Genomic DNA, 26,475 nt, shown 5'->3' with positions numbered 1-26,475 from the left:
TGTAAAGATGTGTTACCTTGCATGCCTAAGGCACCTGATTGTTCTAATAAAAAGCTGAATGGCCAATAACTAGGCAGAGGAGAGGTAGGCAGGGCTGGTGTGCAGAGAGAAAATGGGGAGCCAGCCAGCCATCCAGGATTCAGTCAGCCAGACACAGAGGAAGCAGGAAAGCAGGATAGATAGATAGTACGTAGATGAGGTAAATGAGCCTCGGGGGGGAAAAACTTACTAAAAACAAGCCTAAGCTAAAGCTGAGCATTCATAATTAATAATAAAGTCTCTAATTCATGATTTGGGGACTGGCAGTTCAAGAAAGCCTGCCACACCCAATGCCCTGAGGATCTTTGTCATGGATGCTTCTGTTTCAATAGTTGCTTCAGGTGAGAAGGCAGTACCAGTCTCTTTTGACTCTGGTTTTATTTTCCTTCTTTATACACCTTTCTGGTCATACATAGGCCTTTTCTAAGATTTCAGTGGGTATAGTGAAAAAAAAAAACCCTGAAAAAAAGAATCTAAATTATAATTCTGAAATCAGCAAATCTGTTACGATTACTCAGACAATTTAGAACATGCAGAAGAGAACCCTGGAGACAGGACCACGAAGCTAAGTGGAGAACACAGTCCACCTTTAGGCTTCTGAAACAGAACTTGAAAGGAATAGTAGTACTTAGTGAAGACACACCAAAACCAAAGCAAGTTTGTTTAGAGTTTATTCTAGATCAGTCTGCCTTGCTTCACGTCTTCGATCCACAGCATATAGCAATGTGGTCTTAATAAAGTAATTTACGTCTCAAAAATAATATTAAGACCACAGTGACACTCAACAGTGGGGAGACAGAAACTACACAAAGCAGTAGTTGTAAAACAAGAAGTATATTATAGAGTATTCTTTAAAATACAAGTTTTGAGTTTTTTATTTACTGTGTGCTCAAATAGATGTAGAGTAAGGAACTGAATAATTCCTCCAGTATAAACTCTACAAATCACATGAAAAGGTGATTAGCCTCAGGGAGCATGTATGCAGCCAAGTAAAGGCCTAATACTATTCCAAAAATGAGATAAATGAAATGTCAAACTCTACAGTCAATGCTGGGGCTAAGAATGTAGCTTAATTCTTTTTTTTTTTTTTTTTTTTTAGACCTAGCGAATGAGTCCTAACTCCTAAAAAAAAAAAGTCTGTCTGGGAGCACCTACATCATATCAATATGTGATAAGGAATAAGGTTTTCCTGTCATGTTAAGAGGCTGGCTACACACACACACACACACACACAATGTTCAGTACCTATAGAATGGTTTATAGCATGCACTCCACAACTCTCCAAAGAGGATTTTCCGGGAAAAATTTGCTGCCAAAGCTGGAAGCTATTGGGTATCTCAGAATTCCATATCCCTGTTACTGTAAGGGCTGATGCTATTTCTGTAGTTTTTAATACCAAGACCCATCTTTTTCTGTGTGCTTGATACACTGTTTCGCTGCGTGTCCCAGACTGACCCTGGAACGCAGATTTCTCCTGTCTAGGCCTCTCAAAAGCTGGGATTACAGGCATGTGCTACCAACCTCACATCAATACACGTGTTTAAACACTAGCCATTTCACCACGAGATTATTTTCTAGGAATTAACATCCTCTAATCACAGTAACCATTCTAGTGATTTAAGTGCCTGTTAATACATCTAATGTTTCTGAGGTCCTTTTGTTGTCCGAAGATCATGCAGTTGCCGTGTCAGGCTAGACCGTGACAGTGAGGATGAGGAAGGGTATATAATGTGCACAAAATTTATCCAAGCGGTAACAAATGGGAGGTAGTGATGGAGGTGAAAGCTACAAAAGTTCGAGTTCTCAGAGCTTCTCTAACGGTTTGCACACAAACCAATAACCAAGAGCATTTCGAAATCCTTTTCATGGCCGAATTCCCTTTGGATGTCCAGCAACGCCCAGCAGGAAGCGCTCAGCCAGCTTGACTCCGCCCCTCAGCCGACCGGAAGCCGCGCTTTCCAGAACCCCGCTAAAGCCGAGAGTCCCGGGCTTGTCGCTCCGCACCCCGCGCGCCTTCCGCCGCTGCCAGCGGCTTCCTCCTGGCGCGGCCGGGGCGGCGAGCTCTCTAGGCCGGCGCGTCTCTATGGCTGCAGGGGCGTTAGTTCCGCAGGCTGGCTCGGCACCATGGCTCAGGCGAAAGGTGAGGCCGGACTGCAGGGAGAGGGGTAGGGAACGGCGGCCGGGGCGTTGCGAGACGGGCGGGCTCGAGGGGCCGCGCCCTCCCGGCGGGTAGCGGCCCCGGCTGCACCCGCACCCCGGCGGAGTGAGCGGCCCCGGCTGCACCCGCACCCTGGCTGCACCCGCACCCCGGCGGAGCGAGCGGCCCCGGCTGCACCCGCACCCCAGCGGGTAGCGGCCCCGGCTGCACCCGCACCCCAGCGGGTAGCGGCCCCGGCTGCACCCGCACCCCAGCGGGTAGCGGCCCCGGCTGCACCCGCACCCCAGCGGGTAGCGGCCCCGGCTGCACCCGCACCCCAGCGGGTAGCGGCCCCGGCTGCACCCGCACCCCAGCGGGTAGCGGCCCCGGCTGCACCCGCACCCCAGCGGGTAGCGGCCCCGGCTGCACCCGCACCCCGCTGGAGCGAGCGGCCCCGGCTGCACCCGCAGCCCGGCAGAGTGGGCCAGGTCCATTCCTGGAGCGAGGCTGCTGTTCCGAGCCCTGGGTTTAAAGGGGCGCGCGCTGTGCACCCCTCCATGGTGGGCCGACTCGCCGTGCTGTGGTGACTGCTGTTTCAAGTTTTACATAAGCTGAACCCAGGGCTGAGTTTCTGTTCTGTAGCACTGTGACCAGGAGAGGTCAAAAAGCGGTGATTTGTTTGTTTGTTTTGTTTTTAAAGCAGGGATCAACGCTACAGGGTCTCTTTCTGTAGCCCAGGTTGACTTCAAACTCGGGGAGCTCGTCCTGCCTCAGCTTCCCAGTTGCTGGGATTAAAGGTCTGAACCACCATACTTGGCATATCGCTATTTTCTTTGTCTCCATTTCCTCAAAGAGTACTTGGCTTTAAATCTAAATAAATGTTGGACGAGTATTTAAAGAATATCCTTTTGCGTGGACGTGACATTATGTATCTTGTGAGGGGAATTAACACTTAACATTAGGCGCCAGATATGTTTTGTGTGGTGGTCTTTGCTTCGCTTGTGGATTATCCCATTTCAGGTAAGGCGTTTAGGAACCCAGGAAGGGAGTGATGGAAAAAGCCGTTCTGATTACAGTAGGAGGGGCTAGATAGTAGGGCGGATGACAACATGGACGGACAGTTAAACATTACAGAGGGCAAGTCAGTACCTAAGGGGTTGTGAACAGTTTACAAATTTAGACTTATTGCCAGTACATACTTCAGTACATTTGGTTGTGATGCACGTTTTATCCTAGTGAAATAGTTTCTATACCTCCCTAGAGTCGTCTCAAAGATTATTTACCAGCTACTTCCTGAAATGTCCAAGCTTTCAGGTATGAGAAATAATAGTCCCCATAAAATGTAACTGGAGGGCCGGAGAGATGGCTCAGTGGTTAAGAGCACTGACTGCTCTTCTAGAGGACCTGGGTTCAATTCCCAGCACCCACATGGCAGCTCACAACTGTCTGTCACTCCAGTTCCAGGGGATCTGACACCTTCACACCAATGCACATAAAATGAATCTAAATAATTTTTTAAAAATATAATTGGAAAACAAAAGTTTAACTCCAGACTGGCTTTTGGGGATATTTCCCAGTCAGAAACAAAGGCTGTAGGGCTAATGGGTTTTTCTGCAAGAGAGGGACGGTAGGTGAAGTGTGGGTTAAGTTTCTAGCTAATGGTTTGGCATGATTTGAATTCTTAGGAAAGTTTAAAAGTTACTTACATACCATGGATTTTTTTTATTGCTCTGAAAGCATTGAAATTTGTAATAAAGGAAATTTCATCCTAGAAAATTGGGAATGAAGAAGAAATGTTTTGATTTAATGGTAAACTGAAATATCAGTGAAAGCCATGGTTAAGAAAACACTGATTTTAAAAGTTGAAATATGCTTCTGAAGTGGTATTACATACCAAATTTACATATTTTTTATAGTATCTAAATTTATACTTTTCTACTTTGACTATTAATTATTTTCAAGAATTACATTGGCAGATATTGGCATCATATGGGTGTTTTTAAAAACCTATGATACTGGCTCATGCCTATTTATCCCATCACTTAGGAGGCAGAGGCATGCAGACTTCCATGAATTTGAAGCTAGTGTGTTCTTTCTACACGGCAAGTTTCAAGCCAAGCTGAGATTCATAGATAGACCCTGTCTCAAGGGAGGGGGAGAGATACAGTAGTATGTTTTTTTTGGAGTAAATGCTATGTTTAGTCTTTAAACATTCAGTATCTAGTTTTTTGGGGGACCAGAAACCTATTCATACCTGTATTTGAATTTGTACTCCTCAGTTATGAGAATATTGATAATTCAGGACATGGATGAGCAGTCTTTCTGTACAGAGCTGTTAGTCTCTGCCATAGCTGCTGAACCCTGAAATTGTAGCACAAATGTAGCCAGGATATTTGGGTAGATGAGCATAGCTGTCTTCCAATACCACTTCATTTATGGACACTGAGATTTGAATTGACTGTAATTTTCATTTGTCTTGAGATGGGACTTAACATTTTTCTATTCACTTGAAGTTATAAAGCCATTCTGCGTGATCTTGTACAAATAAGGGATCGTGTAGTTTGCTTTCTCTCATACTGATTGGTTAGATGTTATTGCTGCCGGTTTTTTGAAGTCATAAACTCTTTCATAAGAAAGCTTTAGAACAGTAGAAGTTTTATAGTGGCTTCCTCCACTTCCCTTTACATAAGCTTTGCTTATCTGGCTTGCTGGAGCTTTTAGAAAGGAAAGATAAATAGTTATGACATTTCTTCCATATTGCTTCTTTGGTATAATTTTAAGTATTTGTACAGATTAATCTTTAATTCACCAAGGAGGAAATACTTATCTGAAGACACTGTTTCCTTAAGTTTTAATCACCATATTTTAAAATATCTGTTTGAAACACCTACTTTAAGCTGGATAGTGGTGGTGCATGCCTTTAATCCAAGCACTCAGGAGGCACAGGCAGGTGGATTTCAGTGAATTTCAGGCCAGCCTGGTCTACAAAGCAAGTTCCAGGACAGCCAGGACTGTTACAAAGAGAAATCCTGTCTCAACTCCCCCCTCCCGAACCCCCTTATTCTATTTACCTATGATTAGGTATAATTACCTATAATTAAGTATAATTACCTATGACTAGGTATTAATTACCTAGATTATGATTCCAAAGAGGAAACAAAAGCACATATGACAGTTGAAGATTAGCACACTGAAGTCACTCGATGTCCTTATGATTTACTGGGATTGGCAGAGTAGGACCCAACTTAATAAGCCTGCTCATTATGTATGACCCATGAGCTAAGAACAGTGTTCCCAGGTGGACACTTGGAATTGATTCGATGGCAAAACAGTAACTTTGAGTACCAAGTAAATGAAATGTTACCCTCACATAATTCCAGTCTCATGAGTAGATCTCAATTACAGGGATTCATTTGTAACTAATAAAAATCAGTTGTGGGAATTGGTTTTCTCATATAAATCTTATATGATACCCTACATTTTGTCATAAGAAGAAAGCAGAAATGGATGACGCCTCGGGTGGTGGCAGTAGCAGAGCAGGAAGCATGGGGCTGGGGGTGAAGGGAGGACTGGACGCACCAGCGACTGAATTTACCAAAGGCGTTGGACTGTCCTTGGCACTCGAGTGAAGGCTGCTACATCCTGCATCTCAAGTTTCATAGAGGTTTCTCTAAGTACTCTATGTTAACCTGTTACTTACATGTCATGCAGTGAGACAAGGGGCTAGATTTAATTCATTCTTGACTTTGAGATTGTTCTATATAAATCTTACGTGTGTGTGGTGGGGGGAGATAAGAGAGAGAAGGTTTTAGAATATAGCCCAGACTGATTATGAAACCACATGTTTGTGTATTAGATTGTTCCAGACCAGTACTTTTCTACTAGGGACATTTTTTTTGCCCATCCAGGACGTACAGGATCACGTATGATCCTGGTGTCGACCTCATGGGTGCGAGGACTGCACACACGTGCCACCGCAGTGATGCTAAGTTGCACGTTTGTCACACAGTTAACCCTTGGCTTTCTGCTGTCTTCAGGAGCATATTTGGGTTCTAGCAGGGGGAGCTTCGCTAGGCTTTATACCCGTGATGAGGAGTGACCCTCTTCCCCCTGGAAAGCTTGCCCATTTGACTGAGGTGGAGCCAGAGTGTTAGGAGAACATCCTTGAGGTGGTGAGAAAGGAAGGCGAGAACATCCCTCTAGCCACACAGTCAAGTGCACCCTTGTCAGTGGGATGACGGGTGTAGCCAGAGAGCCCTCAGGTCTGTTCTCTGCTGTCTCGAGATTTAGAATGTATTGCGATTGCTCTGGAGTTTTGCTTTCACAGGTTTGTAATCATAAAGATAGTTATATATTTTATAACAAACTTAACTAAGGTTGGCATGTCACATAATTTTACAGTTGGGGACACTAAAAAATATCTATCCAATATCTTGTATGGAGTTTTAAAGTCAGTGCTATTTGTGTTTATGTAATTGGTTTGAAACTGAATTTTAGGTGTCATTATTTAGAAAAATATTTGGTGTTAGAAATTGGAAAGCATTATGGACTAACTAGTCTGTTGTCGGTATATACATATATATCTACACACATGCTAAATAATATTTTTTATTGCACACATTTTCCAGAAAATGTCAGTTTATTCTTCAAGCTGTACTGCTTGGCAGTGATGACCCTGGTGGCTGCAGCTTACACCGTGGCTTTAAGATACACAAGGACAACAGCTAAAGAACTCTACTTCTCAACCACAGCCGTGTGCATCACAGAAGTTATAAAGCTACTGATAAGTGTTGGACTCTTGGCTAAGTGAGTAAAATACTTCTAGAGTGTTCAGTTCTTTTTTTTTTCCTCCAAGTTAAGGTATTGAAAATTCAAGTCACAGCTTCATGTATTAGGTTGATCTGAAGCAGTACTTTTCTCCTAGGGACAGGTTTTGGCAGGTTTTGCATGTGTATCATAATAGGTATGTACTGGCATCTGGGCGACAGAGGCCAGGAATTCTTCTACATATCATGTAGTGCCTACAGCAGCCCTTTAAAGCAAAGGCCTGTCTAGCACCCAGTGTTGGTAATATTGAAACTGAATAATTCCCGTATAAAGCAGGAGTTGCCCAAATGCAGATTTTGTTTTTTTTTTTTTTTTTTTTTTTTGCTCATGAAACCTAAAATATATGCTATTTGACCTTTATGGAAAAATTTTTTGATCTGTTTTCAGAGGAATATAATGATAATCATAAACATTTATAGGTGTTTCCGGTGGTGTCAGGCATTGTGCTAGGTGCTTTTTAATAATTTCATGTCATTTTTAAAAATTTGACATATTGGTATATTATATCAATCAACAATTCTGCCGACGTCATGACACTGGGGGCTGCAAGGGCAGAGGGTGGACATGCAGAGGCAGGGAATGAATGGGATCAAGATGCATGATGTGAAAGACACAAAGAGTAACAAAAAGAAAGTTAAAAGAATCGTTCAAACGGGATGTTACTCCAGTCATTAAAAAACATGGTTTGGGCCGAGCATGGTGGCGTGCTCTTTTATTCCCAGCACTTGGGAAACAGAAGCAGGTTGGTCTCTGTGGTGTCCAGAATAGCTTGGTTTGTATCTAGAGTTCTGGGCTAGCCAGGGCTACATAATGAGACTCTGCCTCAACAAACAAACAAACAAACAACAACAAAAGCATAAAACTCAAAACCAAACCCTGGGTGCTGGGGACTGGGAGGGTTGTCTCAGTGGTTAAGTATACTTGCTCCTTTTCCCAGGGACCCAAGTTCAGTTCCCAGCACCTATGTTGGAGAGCTCACACCCTCCTGAACGCCAGCTGATCTGCCTTTGACGCCCCCTTCTGGTATCTGGAGACACACACACACACACACACACACACACACACACATTAGTCACATACACATATGTATGCAGACATAAAAATAATCTTAGGGGAGCTGGAAAGATGGCTGCTCTTGCACAGGACCCTGATTGAATTCCTAGCACTTACATGGCTGTCAGTACCACTCTAGTCTATGGTCTCTGTGGCACCAAGCACACGTGAGATGCACAGACATCATATAGGCAAATGCTGATACACATAAAACAGAATCTTAAAAAGAAGCACAGTTGTATAACAGTGCTTTACTGGGATGGATAAAAGTCAGGAAACATTTGTTACTTGGAAGCTTTATTAAATGATTCTTTAAACAGAAAGACAGCAAGGCTGATTCACAGTTTGAATTTATATTTGGTTGAAAATTCATTGCTGGGCGATGGTGGCGCACACCTTTAATCCCAGCACTCGGAAGGCAGAGGCAGACGGATCTCTGTGAGTTCGAGACCAGCCTGGTCTACAGAGCTAGTTCCAGGACAGGCTCCAAAGCCACAGAGAAACCCTGTCTCGAAAAACCAAAAAAAAAAAAAAAAAAAAAAACCCAACAACAACAAAAAAAGAAAATTCATTGCTATAATGTTAAAATAATTTTCCAGATGTAAAAAAAGAAATTATTGTGGGATGAGGGGAGGGAAGGAGAACTGGGATTGATATGTGAAATTAAAAAACAAAGTTATTTTTCTTGGTGTTCAAAGTAGAAACAGTATTTTATCATTGGAGAAAGACTTTTTTTTCCAGGATAATTATGTGGAAGACTTCTATTAAAAAGATAAAGGTTTGGAACTACTATTTAGAATGAGAAAGTAGAAAGAAAAGCTCATTCCTGTCTGCTCTTTATGATGATGCACTGTAGAATGGATCAATACAAAACCTCATTTATGTGTGTTTCTGTTTAAAATCACTACTTAGTTCTATAGTTTAGGTCCCAATTGATCACTAAAAACCTGTTATTTGGCCCATTAAAGGTCTCATCCCCAAGTTGGTTCTAGTGCAGGAGCTCTGAGGGCTTCAGTACATGGGGCATGCCTGGAGGAGCTTGGAGGGCTTCAGTACATCGGGGCATGCCCTCAGAGGTAACTGCAGCACCCCAGTCTGCTTTTCTCTTTTACTTCGGGGCCACAGGTGAACAGTTGTTGGGTACTATGTTGCTAGTGGAACCTGCTGCCTAGCCCAGAGCAATGGGGCTAACTGAAACCTCCAAAACGTTGATCAGAATAAACCCTCACTTGTAAAAGGTGACTTTGTTACAGTTAACGAGAGTTAACACATTTAGTTTGTTACTGATTAACTGGCATTGAACTCGGATAACTATGACTCTGGTGTGAATGAAGACTATTTCCTTACATGCATTTTCTTCATGCTGCATTGTGGCTTACAGACACTTAGAACAGTGTTTATTTTAGCACTGCACTTGGGGGCCATTTGAAAAGTAGCATCACCAACAATCAGCGTGAAGATGGGAAAAATATAGCACTAAACTGACCACACTAAATAGATTATCGTCTGTAAGTGGCTTACTTTGTACTTTTCTTGTCCTGACTCTGAATTTACAGGTTTTTTTTTTTTTTGTTTGTTTGTTTTTGTTTTTCAAGACAGGGTTTCTCTGTAGCTTTGGAACCTGTCCTGGAACTAGCTCTTATAGACCAGGCTGGCCTCAAACCACTGAGACCCGCCTCAAACTCAGTGCGACCCTCACTGAGACTTTGCCTCCCGAGTGCTGGTATTAAAGGCTACAGTTTTTTTTAAAATCCCTTGTTCTTTTGTAACCCCTTCAATGGTATTTAGACACTAGAATATAAATATTAGTTATATACATTGCTAATGCACTAGCCTTTCTTCTAGGCCAGTGATTCTCAACCTCTGGGTTGTGACCCCTTTGGGGGTCAAATGACCCTTTCACAGGGGTCGCCTAAGACCATTTGAAAGCACAGGTGTTTATACCATGATTCGTAACAGTAGCAAAATTACAGCAATGAAATAATTTTACAGCTGGGGGCACCACAACACGAGGAACTGTATTAAAGGGTTGCAGCATTGGGAAGGGTGGGAACCACTGCTTTAGGCTCTTTGGGCAGATGGAGCTAGGAAGTCTATGCCCGTGTAGACATACTTGTGCCCGGCTGTGTCTCTGCAGGATACCTCCAGTTATGGTCAGCACCACCAGGTTTTCACATCTTCCCGGTACCCATTTGTTTCCTTCTGCAGTGTTGATGAGTTTAGTTTCTGTTATTCTCAGATAGTTACTAATTTGCTAATCCTAGAATATGTAATAGATTAAGAATTACTGGGCTGTAAAGATGTCTCAGCAGATGACAAAGGTGTTTGCTGCCATGTCTGATGAGCCACATTTGATCCTTGGGTCCACATGGTGGAAGGATGAACTGACTCACACATGAGTACCATGGCGTGGAAAAACACGCATATGCACACACAAGTAAATAAGTGTGATAAAAAGATCAAAACGATTCTTCCTCTCCTCTTTCTTTCCTTCCTTCCTTCCTTCCTTCTTTCCCTTTTTTTTTTGAGACAGGGTTTCTCTGTGTAATAGTCTTGGCTGTCCTGGAAATTGCCCTGTAGAAGCCCTGTGGGTCCCCCGTGGGGTGGCAGCCAGGACGGGCGCAGCAGGAGAGGAAGCTAAGCCGGGGCAGATGAGAGTTGGGAGTGCTAGTACTTCTCCCAACCAGGTGGCTAGTTTGGTTTGGGTTTCAGTTCCTGGAGCTGGAGTTCCAGTCCCATCTCTGGCTTGGGCTGGGGCTAAAAAGCCTCAGGTGGACAGCTTTTTCGTAAATTTGTGCCCCAGTGTGTCGGGAGCCAAATGAAGCACAACTAATAAAAACCCAGAGACAGAAATTGGGGTTCAATCTGACAACCAGAAAAGCAAAACAGTCAGCCACTGACCTCAGTCCGAAATGGTGATCCTGACCCAGGAATCTCAGAATAAGACTGAGAGCTGTCTCCTTCTGTTTTATAATCCTATCTAGTGCTTGGATTAAGGCCTGCACCACCCGGTTTCTATGGCAATTAGTGGTTACTGGGATTAAAGGTGTGTGGTACCACTGCCTGGTCTGTAAGGCTGACCAGTGGGGCTGTTTTATTCTCTGATCTTCAGGCAAGCTTTATTTATCACAATACAAATGAAATGCCACTTCAGTAGACCAGGCTGGCCTGATCAAGGAGACCCGCCTGCCTCTGCCTCCCGAGTACTGAGATTAAAGACGTGAGCCACCACTGCCTGGCTTTAAAAAGATTTTCTAGTACAAAGTTACTGACGTTCAGTAATCTGTATGCAGTTTTTTGCTGTAAGTGTTAGATCCTGTAGTGAATAATGTGTTAGGGTGGTTGCATTCTCTTTTCCATCTCTGAAATAGAATTTTTTTATACACCTTTGTACATTTGAAGTAATGGTTTCAGCTTTTACTTTGTTTAGTATTTCTTCATTCTTACTGATTTTACTCATAGTTTTTCAGAGTCTTTGGAATATAAAATTATACTGACTAAACCATAAATTAGAATGTCAGGAAGAGAGAATATTGAATATGTGGAGGAATATATGGATGGATACTTTGACAAAGCTTATGTGATCTAATTAGCGAAATTTTTATATGCAGGAAATTGCTGGGCACTGGGTATGGAATACAGTAACTGTATTTACTTAAGTTTCTGTACTGAAATGTTTTATTATCATTTTTCATACATAAATTTCTTCATGTCAGTACATACAAATCTCTCTCCAAAGTGCATTGTAATCCACTACATAGACGTATGATACATGCCAGAGACCATTCATGGACATTTGGTTTGTTTCCGGTTTTTCCTATTACATAATAAGACACAGTGGTTATCTTTGTCCATAGATAGACTGTTGTGTGCCCATGTGATTATATCAGATACTTTTTGTTTCTCTTCTTTGAGGTGGTGGGATTGAACCCAGAGTTTTACACATGCTAGGCAGGTACTTTACCACTGAAGACACTTTACCTCAGGTCACTTTGAAATGAAAAAGTCAATCAGGAGATAGTGCTTTGGGGGAAGAGGGACAGGCCAGTAGTGACAGAACAGAAGCTTGCTCTATAGATACGGAGATTTGTTTGGATAACTGGAGTTCCTAGCATTTAACTATTCTTTAAAATATAAAGTACCTTTAAAGATTGTTTTGTTTGCTCATGAAACTGATTTAGTAGTTTCATAGGAAGATCACTTATTAGCTGTATGCTCTACTGATCCCTCTGAAACCCATTAACACGGATGGTACAAGTTAATCACAGGTAGACTAAGGAGAAGGAGGTGACGACGCTTCCATACTGCTTTAGAGGAGAACTGGCTTTCTCATTGTTTGCTCTTCCCCACGGTCCACGGATGGCATGGCCCTAGCTGGATGTGTAAATGTGAATGTACTTAGACCTTGGATGTCTTCCCGTAGTTAAAATACACCACACATCGTTAAGCTCTTATCTACAATAAGATCACAGAGGAGTCTTTTACTGTTTTATGGTGTTATTTACATAAGTCATAGATTTTCTAGCCTTATTCATTTATCCTGTTGGGTGGACATTTTCTCTACCTCTTAGTACCCCTGCTGTAATAATGTTCAGAAACTTAGGGAAGAAATAAAAATCATGCACCTCATGTACTTTCTCATATAACGTGTCTTAATTTTCAGTATACTAAACTTTGCAGATAAGACATTTGTAAACAAAGCTGAAATACCTATCACAAGTAACTTCAGTGTTGTGTTTGTACAGTGCCTTGGCAACCCAGTCAAGGATTTTCCCTTTCTGATTGTTCTTGCTAAAGGAGGCCTACTTTGGCTCAGAAAGATTTAGTTTCATCATTAATTTTCTTGTTTTTCTGTTGAGTTTTGACACAAGGTTTCATTCTGTAGTCAAGGCCATCCTAGAAGTAGTTTAGGCTAGCCAATTCTGTTCTGTGGCCATCTGAAAAAAAAGTCACTAATAGTGTTGAATCAGCCTCTTAACGCTAAGAGTTGACAGTAAATGAGGATTAGAAAAGGATAATAACGATTATGCTATAGTGTGTGAAGGATCAGCATGAAGACCCTTCTTTTGGAGCGAAACAGATATAGGAGAGGGTAGGAGGCTGGTGATGTACAAACAATATCGCTCAGTAGTTTCTCCAGGGAGCCATTCTGAAGACAAGGTAGTGTGTGCAAGTCAGCATTTAGAAGAAGAATACATGGTAGAGCCTATACATGTAGGAATTAGACCTGTCCTGTCATATGATGCGGACTAGTGGTAATTATGGAAAACCATGAAACTATTACGTTTTCTGATATATAATCTTTTAAGAGGGTTCTTCGGTATCTTAGTTTCTTTTCCTGTGGCTGTGACAAAAATGCCCTAACAAATACAAGAGACAAAGGGTTTATTAAGCTTACAATTACAGGTTACAATCCTCCTGGCAGGGAAGTCACAGTGGCAGTAGTTAGAGGCAGCTGATCACATTGTGTCTACACTGAAGAGAATGTGGAATACAGATACATGCTAGTGACAGTCCTCTTCTGAGGGAATGGTGATACCTACAGTAGGTGGGCCTTCCCAGCTTAATTAACACAGTCAAGATAATTCTTCACACACAAGCCTATAGGTCAACTTAATCCAGAAAATCTCTCATTGAGATCCCTTCCAAAATGATTCTAGATTGTGTCAAATTGACAATTGAAGCTAACCATCACACTTGAATTTGACCTCTTGGCAGTTATTTTTACTTTATAATGGAGGAGAAAGTAATTGAAATTGTTTTTTATACTCTGGTTAAGATATTAGTCAAGTATATAGTACATTTTAGACATGTATTAGGAAGCAACCAAGGACTTGGGATGTAGATCAATGGTAGAGTGCTTGCCTAGAATATGTAAAGAAGGCTGAGTGATCTCATTCCCTCACAAAAGAAATGTTTAAAGATGTTCAGATAGTTTGGAAAATTACACGTGTGTATTTTGATTCCTTTTCCCCTCATACTATTTGTAGCCCCCAGCCCAGATTGTGCACAGAACTTTTCAGCATAGAAATATAACACTGTATGTAGTATGGAGACTTGTGAACTTGGTAATAGATCTGTAACTGGGAAAGAAGCTTTGTGTTCCTGTGGTCTAGACCAAATTTCCTGTTTTAAGTAAAACATTTTCTTGAGGGCTAGAATGTTCTACAATGAATACATAGGAATAATTAATTTGATACAATGCACCAAAATTTTGTCGCCTTCCCCAGAACTTATGTAATTGTTCCTGCAGCATTTAAATATGAAAATAATCACAAGTATTGATTCTAATGCTAGTAAAAAGCACAGGTTCATTGTGATTATCGTAAATATGAGTATGGTCCTTTAAGGGTGCTCTCAGTTACATCTAGAACAATTTTGATAAAGTTTTGAGGAATATTGATGTTTATTATAAAATATTGTTTTATTTTTATATTTAGGAAGCAAATGAGGTGATTTTCTGTAGGGGAAGTATAAGCTACATTAGCCTTGGTTAATGTGGCTTTTTTTGTATACTACAGACTATACTTTTATTGAAGTTAATCAGTTTTTCAGATTTTTCTATAGGACTATACATATATTTTAAAAGTATGTTTCTATAAAGATTTATTACCTATTATAATCAGCACTAAGTAAATTTATAAATAATAAGAACCACATGCTTTCAGACCCAAGTTGTATAACCACTATAGCCTTCTCTTGTTTTCATTTAAATGCATAATTTGAAGGACAGTTTCAAGCTATGGCTATGCAGCCTGATCAGTTGTAAAGATGTTGAGGTATACTTGCTACCACAGAGTTGAAGTGACAGAGCATTAATTTTGTCTCCTGATATCTATTACTAATCATACTGAAAAACTCTTGGAACTTTGGCCAGAGGATTTTGGTGATAATCCTCCTGAATTATTATACTTTTTTCTAAGTAGAATTTAAGTTTTATAGGTCTATTTCTTTAAATAAGTCTCGCATTAGTTGGGCAGAGTTCTTAAGAGTCCACTGTAAATTATATCAGGTACTCACTGGGTGTGGAGTCTCATTCAAAGAATGCTACAGATGTGTGTATGCCTGTAACCCCCGCATTTGGGAGGTGAAGGAAGGGGATTCTAAATTCAAGTCGGCCACAGAATAAGACCCTGTCTCAAGAACAGAAGGTCAGGGTGGAGCTCAGTGGTGGATGACTTGCTCAGCATGAACAAGAACTGGCTTCCGCGCCTAGCACTGGATTTCCTGCCTCACCGCTCTCTGGTCTCCCCTTTTGTTTTCAAAGAGAAACTGGAAGCTTGGAGAGATTTAAGGCGTCTTTAAGTGAAAATGTCTTGGGGAGCCCCAAGGAACTGGTGAAGTTAAGTGTGCCATCACTGGTGTATGCTATTCAGAACAACATGGCTTTCCTAGCTCTGAGCAATCTGGACGCAGCAGTCTACCAGGTGAGCGGAGTTAATGATAGATATAAAAGCTCTGAACTGAGACACGACGGTGCATACCTTTAATCCTAGCACTCTAGATCTCTGAGTTCGAGGCCAGCCATGGATATATATTGAGATCTTGTCTCAAAAGAAAACTGGGATTTGAGGTTGTTGAATTTCTCCAATGGAGATTTTTTTTAAATGAATTCTTTACTACATTCACAAATATTTTCTTAATTCTAGTGACAGGAGATATTTCTGTAAAAGACTAACATCAGATGACTTTATCATTTGTTTCTAGGTGACCTACCAACTGAAGATCCCCTGTACTGCTTTATGTACCGTTTTAATGTTAAATCGAACACTCAGCAAATTACAGTGGATTTCCGTTTTTATGCTGTGTGCTGGGGTCACACTTGTACAATGGAAACCTGCCCAGGCTACAAAAGTTGTGGTAAGAAACAAAATCATGTGCCGTAGGTAAAAAGGAAACTTCTCTCGTACAGCACCTGATCACTCCATCCAGTCACGTTGGTGAATGGAGTGTAGAATTACTTTTGATGTAAAATGCACTTTGCCTTATAGGTGGGCTTTCCTCCTTAGCATTAGTTACTGAGGATCATAATACTTAGTATGGTGTTACGGTTTAAATGAGATGCCCCCACTTCCTGGTAGACCACGTATTTGACTACTGGCTGGTGATGTTTTTAGGAAGGCTTAGGAGATGTGGTCTTGCTGGAGGAAGTGTGCTACTGGGAGCATGCTTTGAGGTTTTAAAAGCCACATACCGTTCGCAATTCAATTCCCTCTGCAGTGGTTGTTGCTTACAGTTTAAGATGTGAACTGTCAGCTGTTCCTGCTGCTGTGCTTATTTGCTGCCTTCCCCAGTGTGACACTGCTTGAGCCCAAAGGAAACCCACTCTTGCATTAATTGTCTTGGTCATGATGCTTATCACTGCAACAGGAAAGTAGCTAATACTGCTGGCTTTCTGTTTCTAAGAGGAAAGTGTTAATATATATTAGTGATAGGATATATTCTTCAGTATATGCCTTTTTTAATGGATAACAGCACACTGTATTAGGAACCTTTCTATTGCTGTGATGAAACACCTTGACCAAGGCAGCTTGGAGAAGAAAGAGTTTAATTGGGCTTTTGGGTCCAGAGGGGGTCTGTGATGGCAGAATGGCGGCAGTCCACGCGTGTGGCCGGAACAGAAGCTGAACAGCTTGAACCACAGCACAAAACAGAGCAAACGAGGAACGACACATGGCTTTGAAGCCTTAAGGCCTATTCCAAGTGACAAACTCCTATGGCAAGGCCACATCTTCTAAATCTATCAAACAACCTCACTGAGAGAGGACTAAGGATTCAAACATCTGAGCCTATTGGGCCATTCATTCTCATTTAAATCTCCACAATGGTTAACTCCAGAACAGGTGAGGTAACTGTCCAAAGACAGTTACCAGCTAAACTGTACAGGCTTCTTCATGCCCTTGCAGTTTCTAGACAGCTTTAAGCTCCTTTTGGAAATGCTGAGTACGGTCTCCCTGTCCAGTTCTCATCGCCCTTCAGTTAGTCTCAGGCAGCACGCCCGCTGTCAGCCACCGGGAGCCAGTGGGGGACTGTTCTGACATTGACACCAAGGGGTAAAAAGAGCCCTTTATGTAACGGTTTCAACACTGACTGTTAAGGAACTTACCCGATTTTTCTTCATGTCATAACAATGAAAATACTACCTTCATAGGATGGACTTGTGAGTGTGTGAGGTAATGTCACACCCTACTCTTCAGGTGTCCCAATTTAAACTCGTTTATTTCTGTGGCCTGTTTCTAGAGACCTTCCTGAGGCCGGCATTTCACTTCCAGATGTGTCGTTCTGTCGTTGTTCCACAGTATGCCCTAAAACTGGATTTGATGTCCAGATACTACCTGAATTGTATCAGATATAGCTTGATATTACTCCTTTTCTTTAAACAGAGGTCTGCTAAGTCAGCATATAGTCAGTTTTGGGCGAGTTTATCTTTTTCATTGGCTATGTACAACTAATGTTATATAAGTACAACTTGTTTTGAATTTCGAGTGTAGCTAGCTTATCCTAAACCAGTATTTGCATTTAAACTCATCCTGTCAGATGAGAAAGTCTCCTGTGGAGTATCTACCATGTGGACAGGAGTTTTTGCATACATTCATTCCACACCACCTTGTAGCAGTGGGTTACTTTTTGGTTAAGTATTAGATTAATTGTATTCTAAGATCCTATACACTGTTGGAGCTCGGACTAGTAGGCTTGGATTTCCAAATTTCAGTTTCTTTTTCATTTTGTTGTTACACTGGTATATACCAGGTTCCTGTTTACAAAATACTGAGACTACAGATTGTAACTTGAGCAATAGTCAGGAATCACAGAGGGTCGTTAAAACCCTTTAGTATCTCAGGAGTAAAATGTTGTCAGTTTTCAGTGACGACTGGACATTTTAGGCTACACTTTATGTCTCAGTCCCAGGCACTGCTGACATTAGGCTTTCTGCTGTTGAACAGGGATCTCATCCTTACTGTAGTACATACATCCTGTGTCCCAATGCTTTAATTCCAGGGGAGTACTGAGGTAGTATTCATTTCTCAGGATGACAGATGACACTCCTGAAAGTTAGTTTAGGGAAGGAAGAAAAGGAGAGCTGAAACAGTATGTTGGGTACTATACACACATCTTCTGGTACTTATCTGTTTTACTGTATAAACACCTGTCAGCCTCCCCTGTACATGAAGCTGCTTAAGGGCCATTCCGAGATGTATGTTATCACTTATCTGCTCCGCATAGAGCAATGATTCTGGTACCCAGAAAGGTGTAAGTATTTGGTAAAAATTCAGTAAAGTGTGTAGTGTCACAAGTTAGTACTTTATCCAAAACATAAGGGAGTAAGTTATCTTACTGTACCATTTTCAGGACTGATACTTTGGTTCAGGGTAGAAGCAGAAATTAAAATTAGTAAGCAGGTCAAGTACTTGGAAATTGAGGTGTACATGTTACATTGTGCATATCCTCTGTGTCTGATTTGAAAGAAATTCTTTCAACTTAAACACTTTGGTTAATTTGAAAATTGTTTTTTCATTTTGTTTGCTGCTTTATCATTCTTATTTAATTATGTCTGATATGAAATTTACTTTTAGTATAAGCATAATGCAGGCCTTCTATTTTTCTTTTTTTTAAAGACAAGGTCTTAATAAACACCCCTGGCTGGCCTGGAACTCCTAGAGATCCACCTGCCTCTGCGTGCTGGGATTAAAGGCATGTATCACCAGGCCTGGCAACATGTATATTTGTAGTTATTTCTTTGGACTGTTGGATTAATTTGGTTGCACTTACTAAGAGTAACTTTAAAACCTTACAATTGCAGGTAGAGCAGAACCCATTATTAGGCTTTTGCGCGATAGCTGTTGCCGTCTTGTGCTCTGGGTTTGCAGGTGAGTTGTGAAAGCACTGTGCTATTGTGTAACTGTAAAAACTGGATCTCATTTCCTTGGTTTATCCTAACAATTCTATTTCCATTAAGACTTTAAATTCCTTCTTACGCTGTTTTGTGTTAGCTATTTCCCCCCTCCCTGTAAGTATGTGATTCACTTACCACAGCTGTTCAGACTTCAGAATTGCAGCTAGGAATATACTTCTGCCATTCTTGACCATCTTAGTGTAGCCAAGGACTAAAAGTTAATGGAAAGGCCTCCGACAATGAAGGGAATTAACCTTCAGGGAGGCCACAATGAGTACTTCCCATGTCCCCAAAGTATCACTGTTTTCAAACTTGTCTCTGCTGCCATGGTTACCAGGATAACCAGCTTAGACTGTCTTGTACCTATAATCTCAAATTCTTCCTTTGCTTCAACAGACTAGGAGCTATGGAATAGAAAGAAGAGGTGGGTGAAATGTACCTTAGCAAACATAATATCAGAGAAGAACAGCCAAAAACATCAAGGAAACAGGAAAGTATGGAGTCATATTAGGGACAATTATTCCTCTCATGAATTAAGAAAAGATAAATATATGAAGCTTAATGTAAGAAATGAAATGTGTTGTAAAAATAGCTCCAACAGGTATGAAACTCAAGAGCTTTTTAATAAAGAATATATTAGTGGTATTTGTATATCTCTTCATTTCTACCTATTTCAAGAATGACGTGTTTTTTTTAAACTAGGAAAACAGGAAAGACATAGAAATAAAATATTGCTAATGTTTTATAAGAGAAAGGTTAAATTTAGGAATATATTTAATTTAACCATAGTCATGGTAAACTCTTATTCTTAAGAATCAACAAATTAGGAACAAAATTTTAATCACCAAAAAATATTCTTTTGATTTTCAGTAATATCTTTGAACAGTGAAATGCTTATATACCATTTCCTCTTTGATCTAGCCTCTGCTTAGAGCTGAGGAAGCAGAAAGTGGTTAATGCTGAAGTAACAGATTACTGAATAGTAATGCCTCCAGACAGAAAGTCCAAGTTGGAAGTTTTAACAGCTATTTTGTTTGTTGCCATAGTCTGGCTCTTTCCAAAATAGCCTCATCAAAATCAATCTTGTTTTTGCCAGGTACGGTGGCAGGACCTGAGAGGTAGAGGCAGGCAGATTCAAAGTCAGCCTGGTCTACAGTTCCAGGCTAGCCAGGGCCACATGGTGAGATCCTGTCCCCAAAATAAAGATTAATATATAAATTATTTTTAGTTATACCTTTTAGTTGGTAAATAACAGTTCCCAGTGTCTCTGTGTCAACATGCATTCATCTAACTTTAAAGCCTGAAATAGTGGTATTTGACTTTTTAGGGACAAAAGGTTTTTTTTTTTTTCCCTCTCCCTTTTCTCTAAGGGGAAAAACATTTTTTGAGCCCTACCCCCCACCCTAGTCCTGGGAAAAATACATCTACACACAAATTTAATACCTAACTAGCAGCTCCCAGGCATATGATGCTGTCTGCAGCCCTGTTTAAGGAAAACAGCTTTACGGGGAAAGCTGCAGTTTGGTTTGGCTAGGTCACTGGAAGGACACCAACTGGTGATTAGACAGCCGTGCCACACAGCAGGACACTCATGCTCACAGGTACGAGGGCGGGAGTAGAACCCACTCCGGTGCTGTCGCTTTCAGGTGGTCACAGCCAGCCTTTTATTGGTGTTGAGTAGAGTTTGGTGATCTAAAGGGAAAACTGTTCTTGATCGTTTAACAACCTTTTGTCAAATGGAGCTTATGACGTTTCCTCCTCATTATTAATCTATATGCTTTGTAAGAGCAATGTGGTGATATTTAATATATCATGTCGTAAACTACATAATAAACATGTATTTAACTAATACTAAGAATATTTCTTCCCCAAATCATGCACTTGGCGTGTGTTCTAAACAGAATATCATTAGTTAATTCATAATATCTTTAATACATCTACGCCCATTTTTTTTCTAGGAGTTTATTTTGAAAAAGTTTTAAAGAGTTCAGACACTTCCCTTTGGGTGAGAAACATTCAGATGTATCTGTCCGGGATCGCTGTGACGTTAGTTGGTGCCTACTTGTCAGACGGAATTGGAATTAAAGAAAAAGGATTTTTCTATGGTTACACGTATTATGTCTGGTTTGTCATCTGTAAGTATCCAGGAATAAAAGGTCTGAGTAGATTCTTTTTGTTTTTTATTTTAACTCTTAAGTTAGATGTCTGTCCTAGGCACTTAAAGCATTTTGGAATTATTCCTTTGATAAAGTGATGAATACCAGTTCAGAATATATAATTTTGTTTTTATCAACTTGCTACCTCAGAAAAATAATCAGAAAGAATCTTGTGTTATAATAACTGTGTCTGATTTAGTAGTGGAGTAGTCTTTTACACATCAGAGACTTGCCTCTGAAGAAAACTGTTCTCCTTGTCCTAGGTAAATGAGTGTGCCATCTCTGGGGATGGAATGTTTTCATGATTGAGTAATAAGATCTTATTTCTTCTGTCTCCTAAGTCCTTGCTAGTGTTGGCGGACTCTACACCTCTGTTGTGGTCAAGTACACAGACAACATCATGAAAGGCTTCTCCGCCGCCGCCGCCATTGTCCTTTCTACCATTGCCTCAGTCATCCTGTTTGGGTTACAGATAAGTAAGTTGTTCACATGGACAAGCCTCTCTCTTCACGGTCGGCTCCAATTCTTATTTAGAGCAATCCTAATTTTGCTGCAGTTTATTCTGTGGTGTGCAGCTGTGTGAAGGAGATTATGCAACACTTCAGTGTCCTTGTCCCCTTAAATATCACATACAGATGTTGTAGGTGAGCCAGGTTGTGCATTTGGTCCTCTATAACTGTGGCTTCTGCAACTGCGGATTCAGTCATGTTAGAAAATATTAGGGAGAAAACTGTCTGAATATGAATATACTTCTTGTAAGCAATTCCTTAAGAATAAAAATAACTGCCAGGCAAGGGGGCACACACCTTTAATCCCAGCATTTGGGGGGCAGAGACAGGCGGATCTCTGAGTTCAAGGGCAGTCTGGTCTACAGAGTGAGTTCCAGGACAGCCAGGGCTATTACACAGAGAAACCCTGTCTCGAAAAACCAAAACCAAACTAAAACAAGAATATAAATAATTACAGTATTTACATTGTAGTAGATACTTTAGTAGCCTATGAAGGACTTGTAGGGAAGGTATTTATGTGTAGGTTATGTGTAAATGCCATGCTGTCTTCATATATGGGACATGAAGATTTTGGTGTCTGAGAGAAATGCTCGAACCCATCCCTACGGACCCACAGGGACTATGGTGCTATAGTCAGGATCTCAGGAAGCAGCCACGAGCACAGGAGGAAGCGACTCCTTCCAGTAGTGGAGTCAACACATGGAGACCTATTTAAAAGTCTCCTTTCGTTTCCTTTTTATCTCATGGCTTCCTGTTCCGGACTTAGGTTTACAGCAGAATTGTGGCACCTTTGCTATGCTAATCCTGTTAGTGTTGTTTTTTCCCTTAGCTGTCATATCCAGCTTTTGAATTATTTAAGCAGCAATGTTTTAAGTGTTTCAGGTTTATTTTAAGCTTTATAGTAATTATTTTCTTTATTGATCAATTATTATGCCATAAACTACTCAGGAAAATGTATTAAATGTGTACATTAGGTGAAAGGGGGAAACTGTCCTGCGCTACATTTCACTTTAGAACAAACCTCCTACAAATAGACAGAAGCATTATCAGTGCTGCAGAAAGCCATTTATAGGATGCTTCAAACCTTGTCTATTGTAAGTTTTGGCAGCAGCCTTGGGGAAAGAACATAATCGTGTCTCACACCTTTTCTCTCAAGTGATGTCATCGGTCCTGGGGCTTGTCAGGTGATTTGCCTACAGCAGTCTCTCCCAGATCACGAGGAAGCTGCGCACGCCCTACCACAGCATTTCTGATCTTTTCACCCGATTTGAGTGAACATTTAATTGTAGTTCTGTTCTGATCTGTCCTTATATTCAGTGTAACCCTGTGACCTTGCTCCTGAGCTAACTATTGAGATATAAACTGTCTTGCCCCTCGAATTCAAAGCTGGTCTTTTACTGTAGATGAACTAAAACTGAGGCTTGGTGCTATTTCTTTCTATTCTCTTTAGGGGGCGGGGCTATCCCATGCAGCTCAGACCGGCCCCAGACTCAGTAGAAAGCTAGCAGTCTTGAACTCCTGACCCTTCTGTCTTGGGATTACAGGCATGTACCAACGTGCCAATTTTTAAAGATATTAATTAATACTGAACCACGGTGCAGTACAGTTAATATGTATAGAATGTGGTTCAGTTTTAAGTATACAGTTTTGACATTAGCATTTATTTATATAATGCCTACATAGGAAGCTTATAGAAGGGTTTTATTATTACTATTTTTTTTTTTTTTGTCTTTGGTGTGTGGGTCCATGTGGATCAGTTGCTCTCCCTATGTTGGGGACAGGTCCACTCACTGTCTGGCTAGACTAGCTGACAGAGAGCTCCAGGGGTGGTCTGTGTCTGCTCCCACAGTCTTCCCACAGCACCGAGGCTACAGACATGCCAGCGTTTGGAGGAGTGCTGGTGATTCAGGCTCTCAGGCTTGTGCAACAGGCACCTCAGCCCTCGTACAAGTTTTGTACATCACAGTTTTCAGGAGTAGCATGAAAAAGAGGCAAGTGTGGCAGGAAACACAACAACCACTTTATCACTATCCAGAAATTTTCAGTCGTTTTTGAATCTCGGGTTTTTCAAAGCTGAATCTTGTGTCGCTATCTTTTACATTAAGCTTTCTGGGATTGTAAGTAAGCCATATTACACCACATATTTTTTCTATTCAAACACACACATATTTATATTACATTTACTTATTTCCTCTCACTATATGTCTTCTAGGGAAAACAACATACCTTTTTGTTGGGGTAGTCTAAGACAGGAGGCTTACTAATGTTTTTGAAAAGGGTGTTATCACTCCTTTGATATTTATCTTTTGCCTCCAGTTTCCTTTTTGCTTAGAATAGATAACTCCTCATAAAAACATGTGTGACCTGGTAGTGCAACCTATTGTCAAAAAGATTTTAGGAGTGGGGAGATGGCTCATTGATAAAGTGCTTGCAGTCCTAGCACCAGGGAGGTGGGGACAGGAATCCCTGGGGTTTGTTGGCTCTTCAGTCTAACCTACTTGGTGGGCTCCAAGCAAATGAGAGACCTTGCTGAAAAAGAGATGGACAGCATTCCTAAGGACATGAACCCTACACATATACATAAAAATGCTTCTTAAAGTTCATCATTTTTTATAGTTTAAAGAAAAAAAATAGTTATTTTTCTTTCTCTTTTCAGCACTTTCCTTTGCAATGGGAGCTGCTCTTGTGTGTGTTTCCATCTATCTCTATGGCTTACCCAGACAAGACACTACATCTATCCAACAAGAAGCAACTGCGAAAGAAAGGATCATTGGTGTGTGATCCGAATCTTAACTGTTCCTATAACGACTTAACTGTTGATAATAAATTAGAGCCTTAAGTCAACCCCAGATGGTAGCTTAAACAATATCAGCGGATTAACTATATGACATAAGAATCAAGAAGAAAACTGACTGAGTGAAGTGCTAAAAAAAAAAAAAAAAAAAAAAAACAGATTTAATTTGAGTATGTTTGGTGTCAAGCTGTATTACTTCAGAATGAAGGACTTTACTACAAAGTGTGAGAGAGAGTGTGCGTGTGTGTATGTATGTATATTGTGTACAGGGAGTATTCAGTTGACATGGTATCAGGACGTACATATGTGTGTGTCTCATGTACACAGAGCGGAGGTGACGATACAGGGTCAGAACATCAGGTGAAACTACAACATTCAGTCAACAAGGTTTAAGACGGTGTCTGAAGGTTCAAGTGCCAAAGCCATTTCTGTACACACTGTTCTCCGGTTCCGGTACCGGGAGAGGAGGGTGAGCCTTCCTTGTCTAGTTCATGGATAGTACCTTGTCCAGGTAGCAGTAAAAAGTCTAGCTTCTCTTATCAAAGTGAAGAACGAATAAGACAGTTGAGAACAAAACTCAGTGTGTAAACAGAATCTGCTTCATAGCTCAGACACTGACTTCTGTCTGGGAACTTCAGTGCTGTATTTGTGCCAGTCACTGTCTGGTTCATATTTCTTTGCTGTTAGCGGATATACTTTTCAAAAAATTTTCTAAGTCGCTTTTATACTTTCTTTTTTTATAAAGTATGGTTACCTGTTGGGCTCTCAATTTGTGAACTTTCAGTGATTTTAAAATATTTCTATAATGTTAATGGGGAAATCCAGCAATAAATTTATTTATATCACTTTTGTGTAGTCACTTTGTTTTGTGGATATGATCACTATGATAATGCAAAAACATGGCTTTTTTCTATGTATGAAAATTTAACAAAGTAATCTAATTCTTATAAGCCTTGAGCAAAAAAGAATTTCTAGGGAGGATTACAGCATAGCAAGTCTTTTCAAAGAACTGTATTTTTGAAGACTTAATCCCTGTATAATTTTGCTCAAGACTGAAATACTCAGTGGTCTGAGGAGAGTTTCTCCAAAGAAGTGGAGAGAAAAAGTAGATGTGTAAAACATGCCCCAGGTGTGCGCGTTCATTCCACAGCTGGTTTGCTGTAGGAAGGTCAATGCTACTGTAAGTAGAAAATTAGCAAATCACTTACAGTTGTGACCACATAACATTTAGATTAAATGTAGCAGGCCAAATAGAAGTGCTGGCAGAAGATGGTGATGGTTCTCAAACACAGCACATTGTACTTATTACTTAAACTCCTATCACTGACTCAGGTCAGACAAACTACCTTGTCTGTATGCAGATACATGGAAGCCCAAACTCCACCTCAAATTATGCTTTAATACTGGCCCACACTTGACAAAAAACCTGAAGTCAGTGTTCGGTAGCTGCTTGCTATTTAGATGCGTATGTCCCTGACTTCACAGTTTGTTACCCGTACATTCCAGCTAATGGTAAGCCTGAGGCCAGTTCTCACTGCTGTCTGCCAAGGAGAAGCTTACTTTACATCTCCCTGTATTTGGTTCAGGAACTAGCTACAGTTAAAATAAAATTAGCAACCAACCTTCACCAGTTATTAGATGAAAACAGGAGGTAATCTCAGTTATAAGAATAATTTCTACAAGCCCCCATAAGTCTCAGTCTGTTGATTCTATGAGCCATGTTGGAGCCTGTAGGGGTCTGGCCTAGGTCCTCTGCACATTTCTTGTGGGACTCCTAACAGTGGGAGTCCTCTGACTCTTTTTGCCTGCTTGTGGGGCCCCTTTCCTCCTACTTGGTTGCCTTGTGCAGCCATGATGTGATGGTTTGTGCCTAGCCTTACTGTAGCATGTATTTGGTTGATGTCCCTGGGTGGATCTGGGGAATCTGGGAGGTGGGAGACAGAAACTGGAGAGAGTGGAAGTGAGAGAGGGGACACTGCAGTTGGGAAAAATAAAATATTTTTTTTTCCTGTTAATCCCAGCACTCAAAAGGCATATCTCTGAGTTCAAGTTAGCTTGGTTTACAT

The 26,475-nt window shown here is 40.9% G+C and overlaps 1 protein-coding gene across 1 annotated transcript; it reads left to right on the top strand.

Annotated features, from left to right (window-relative positions):
* The first annotated feature begins 1,987 nt into the window (after positions 1-1,987).
* On the top strand, positions 1,988-25,254 carry Slc35a1 (solute carrier family 35 member A1). Its single transcript, XM_038347235.1, has 8 exons — positions 1,988-2,179; positions 6,805-6,982; positions 15,324-15,483; positions 15,764-15,916; positions 18,858-18,924; positions 20,909-21,085; positions 21,448-21,582; positions 24,272-25,254. Exons 1-8 carry the CDS (start codon positions 2,164-2,166, stop codon positions 24,394-24,396), a joined length of 1,011 nt encoding a protein of 336 aa, XP_038203163.1. The 5' UTR covers positions 1,988-2,163; the 3' UTR covers positions 24,397-25,254.
* The last annotated feature ends 1,221 nt before the right edge of the window (positions 25,255-26,475 follow it).

The sequence above is a fragment of the Arvicola amphibius genome, chromosome 11 (genome assembly GCF_903992535.2).
Source record: "Arvicola amphibius chromosome 11, mArvAmp1.2, whole genome shotgun sequence".
Taxonomy (NCBI): domain Eukaryota; kingdom Metazoa; phylum Chordata; class Mammalia; order Rodentia; family Cricetidae; genus Arvicola; species Arvicola amphibius.
This window is presented reverse-complemented; position numbering and strand designations above follow the sequence as displayed.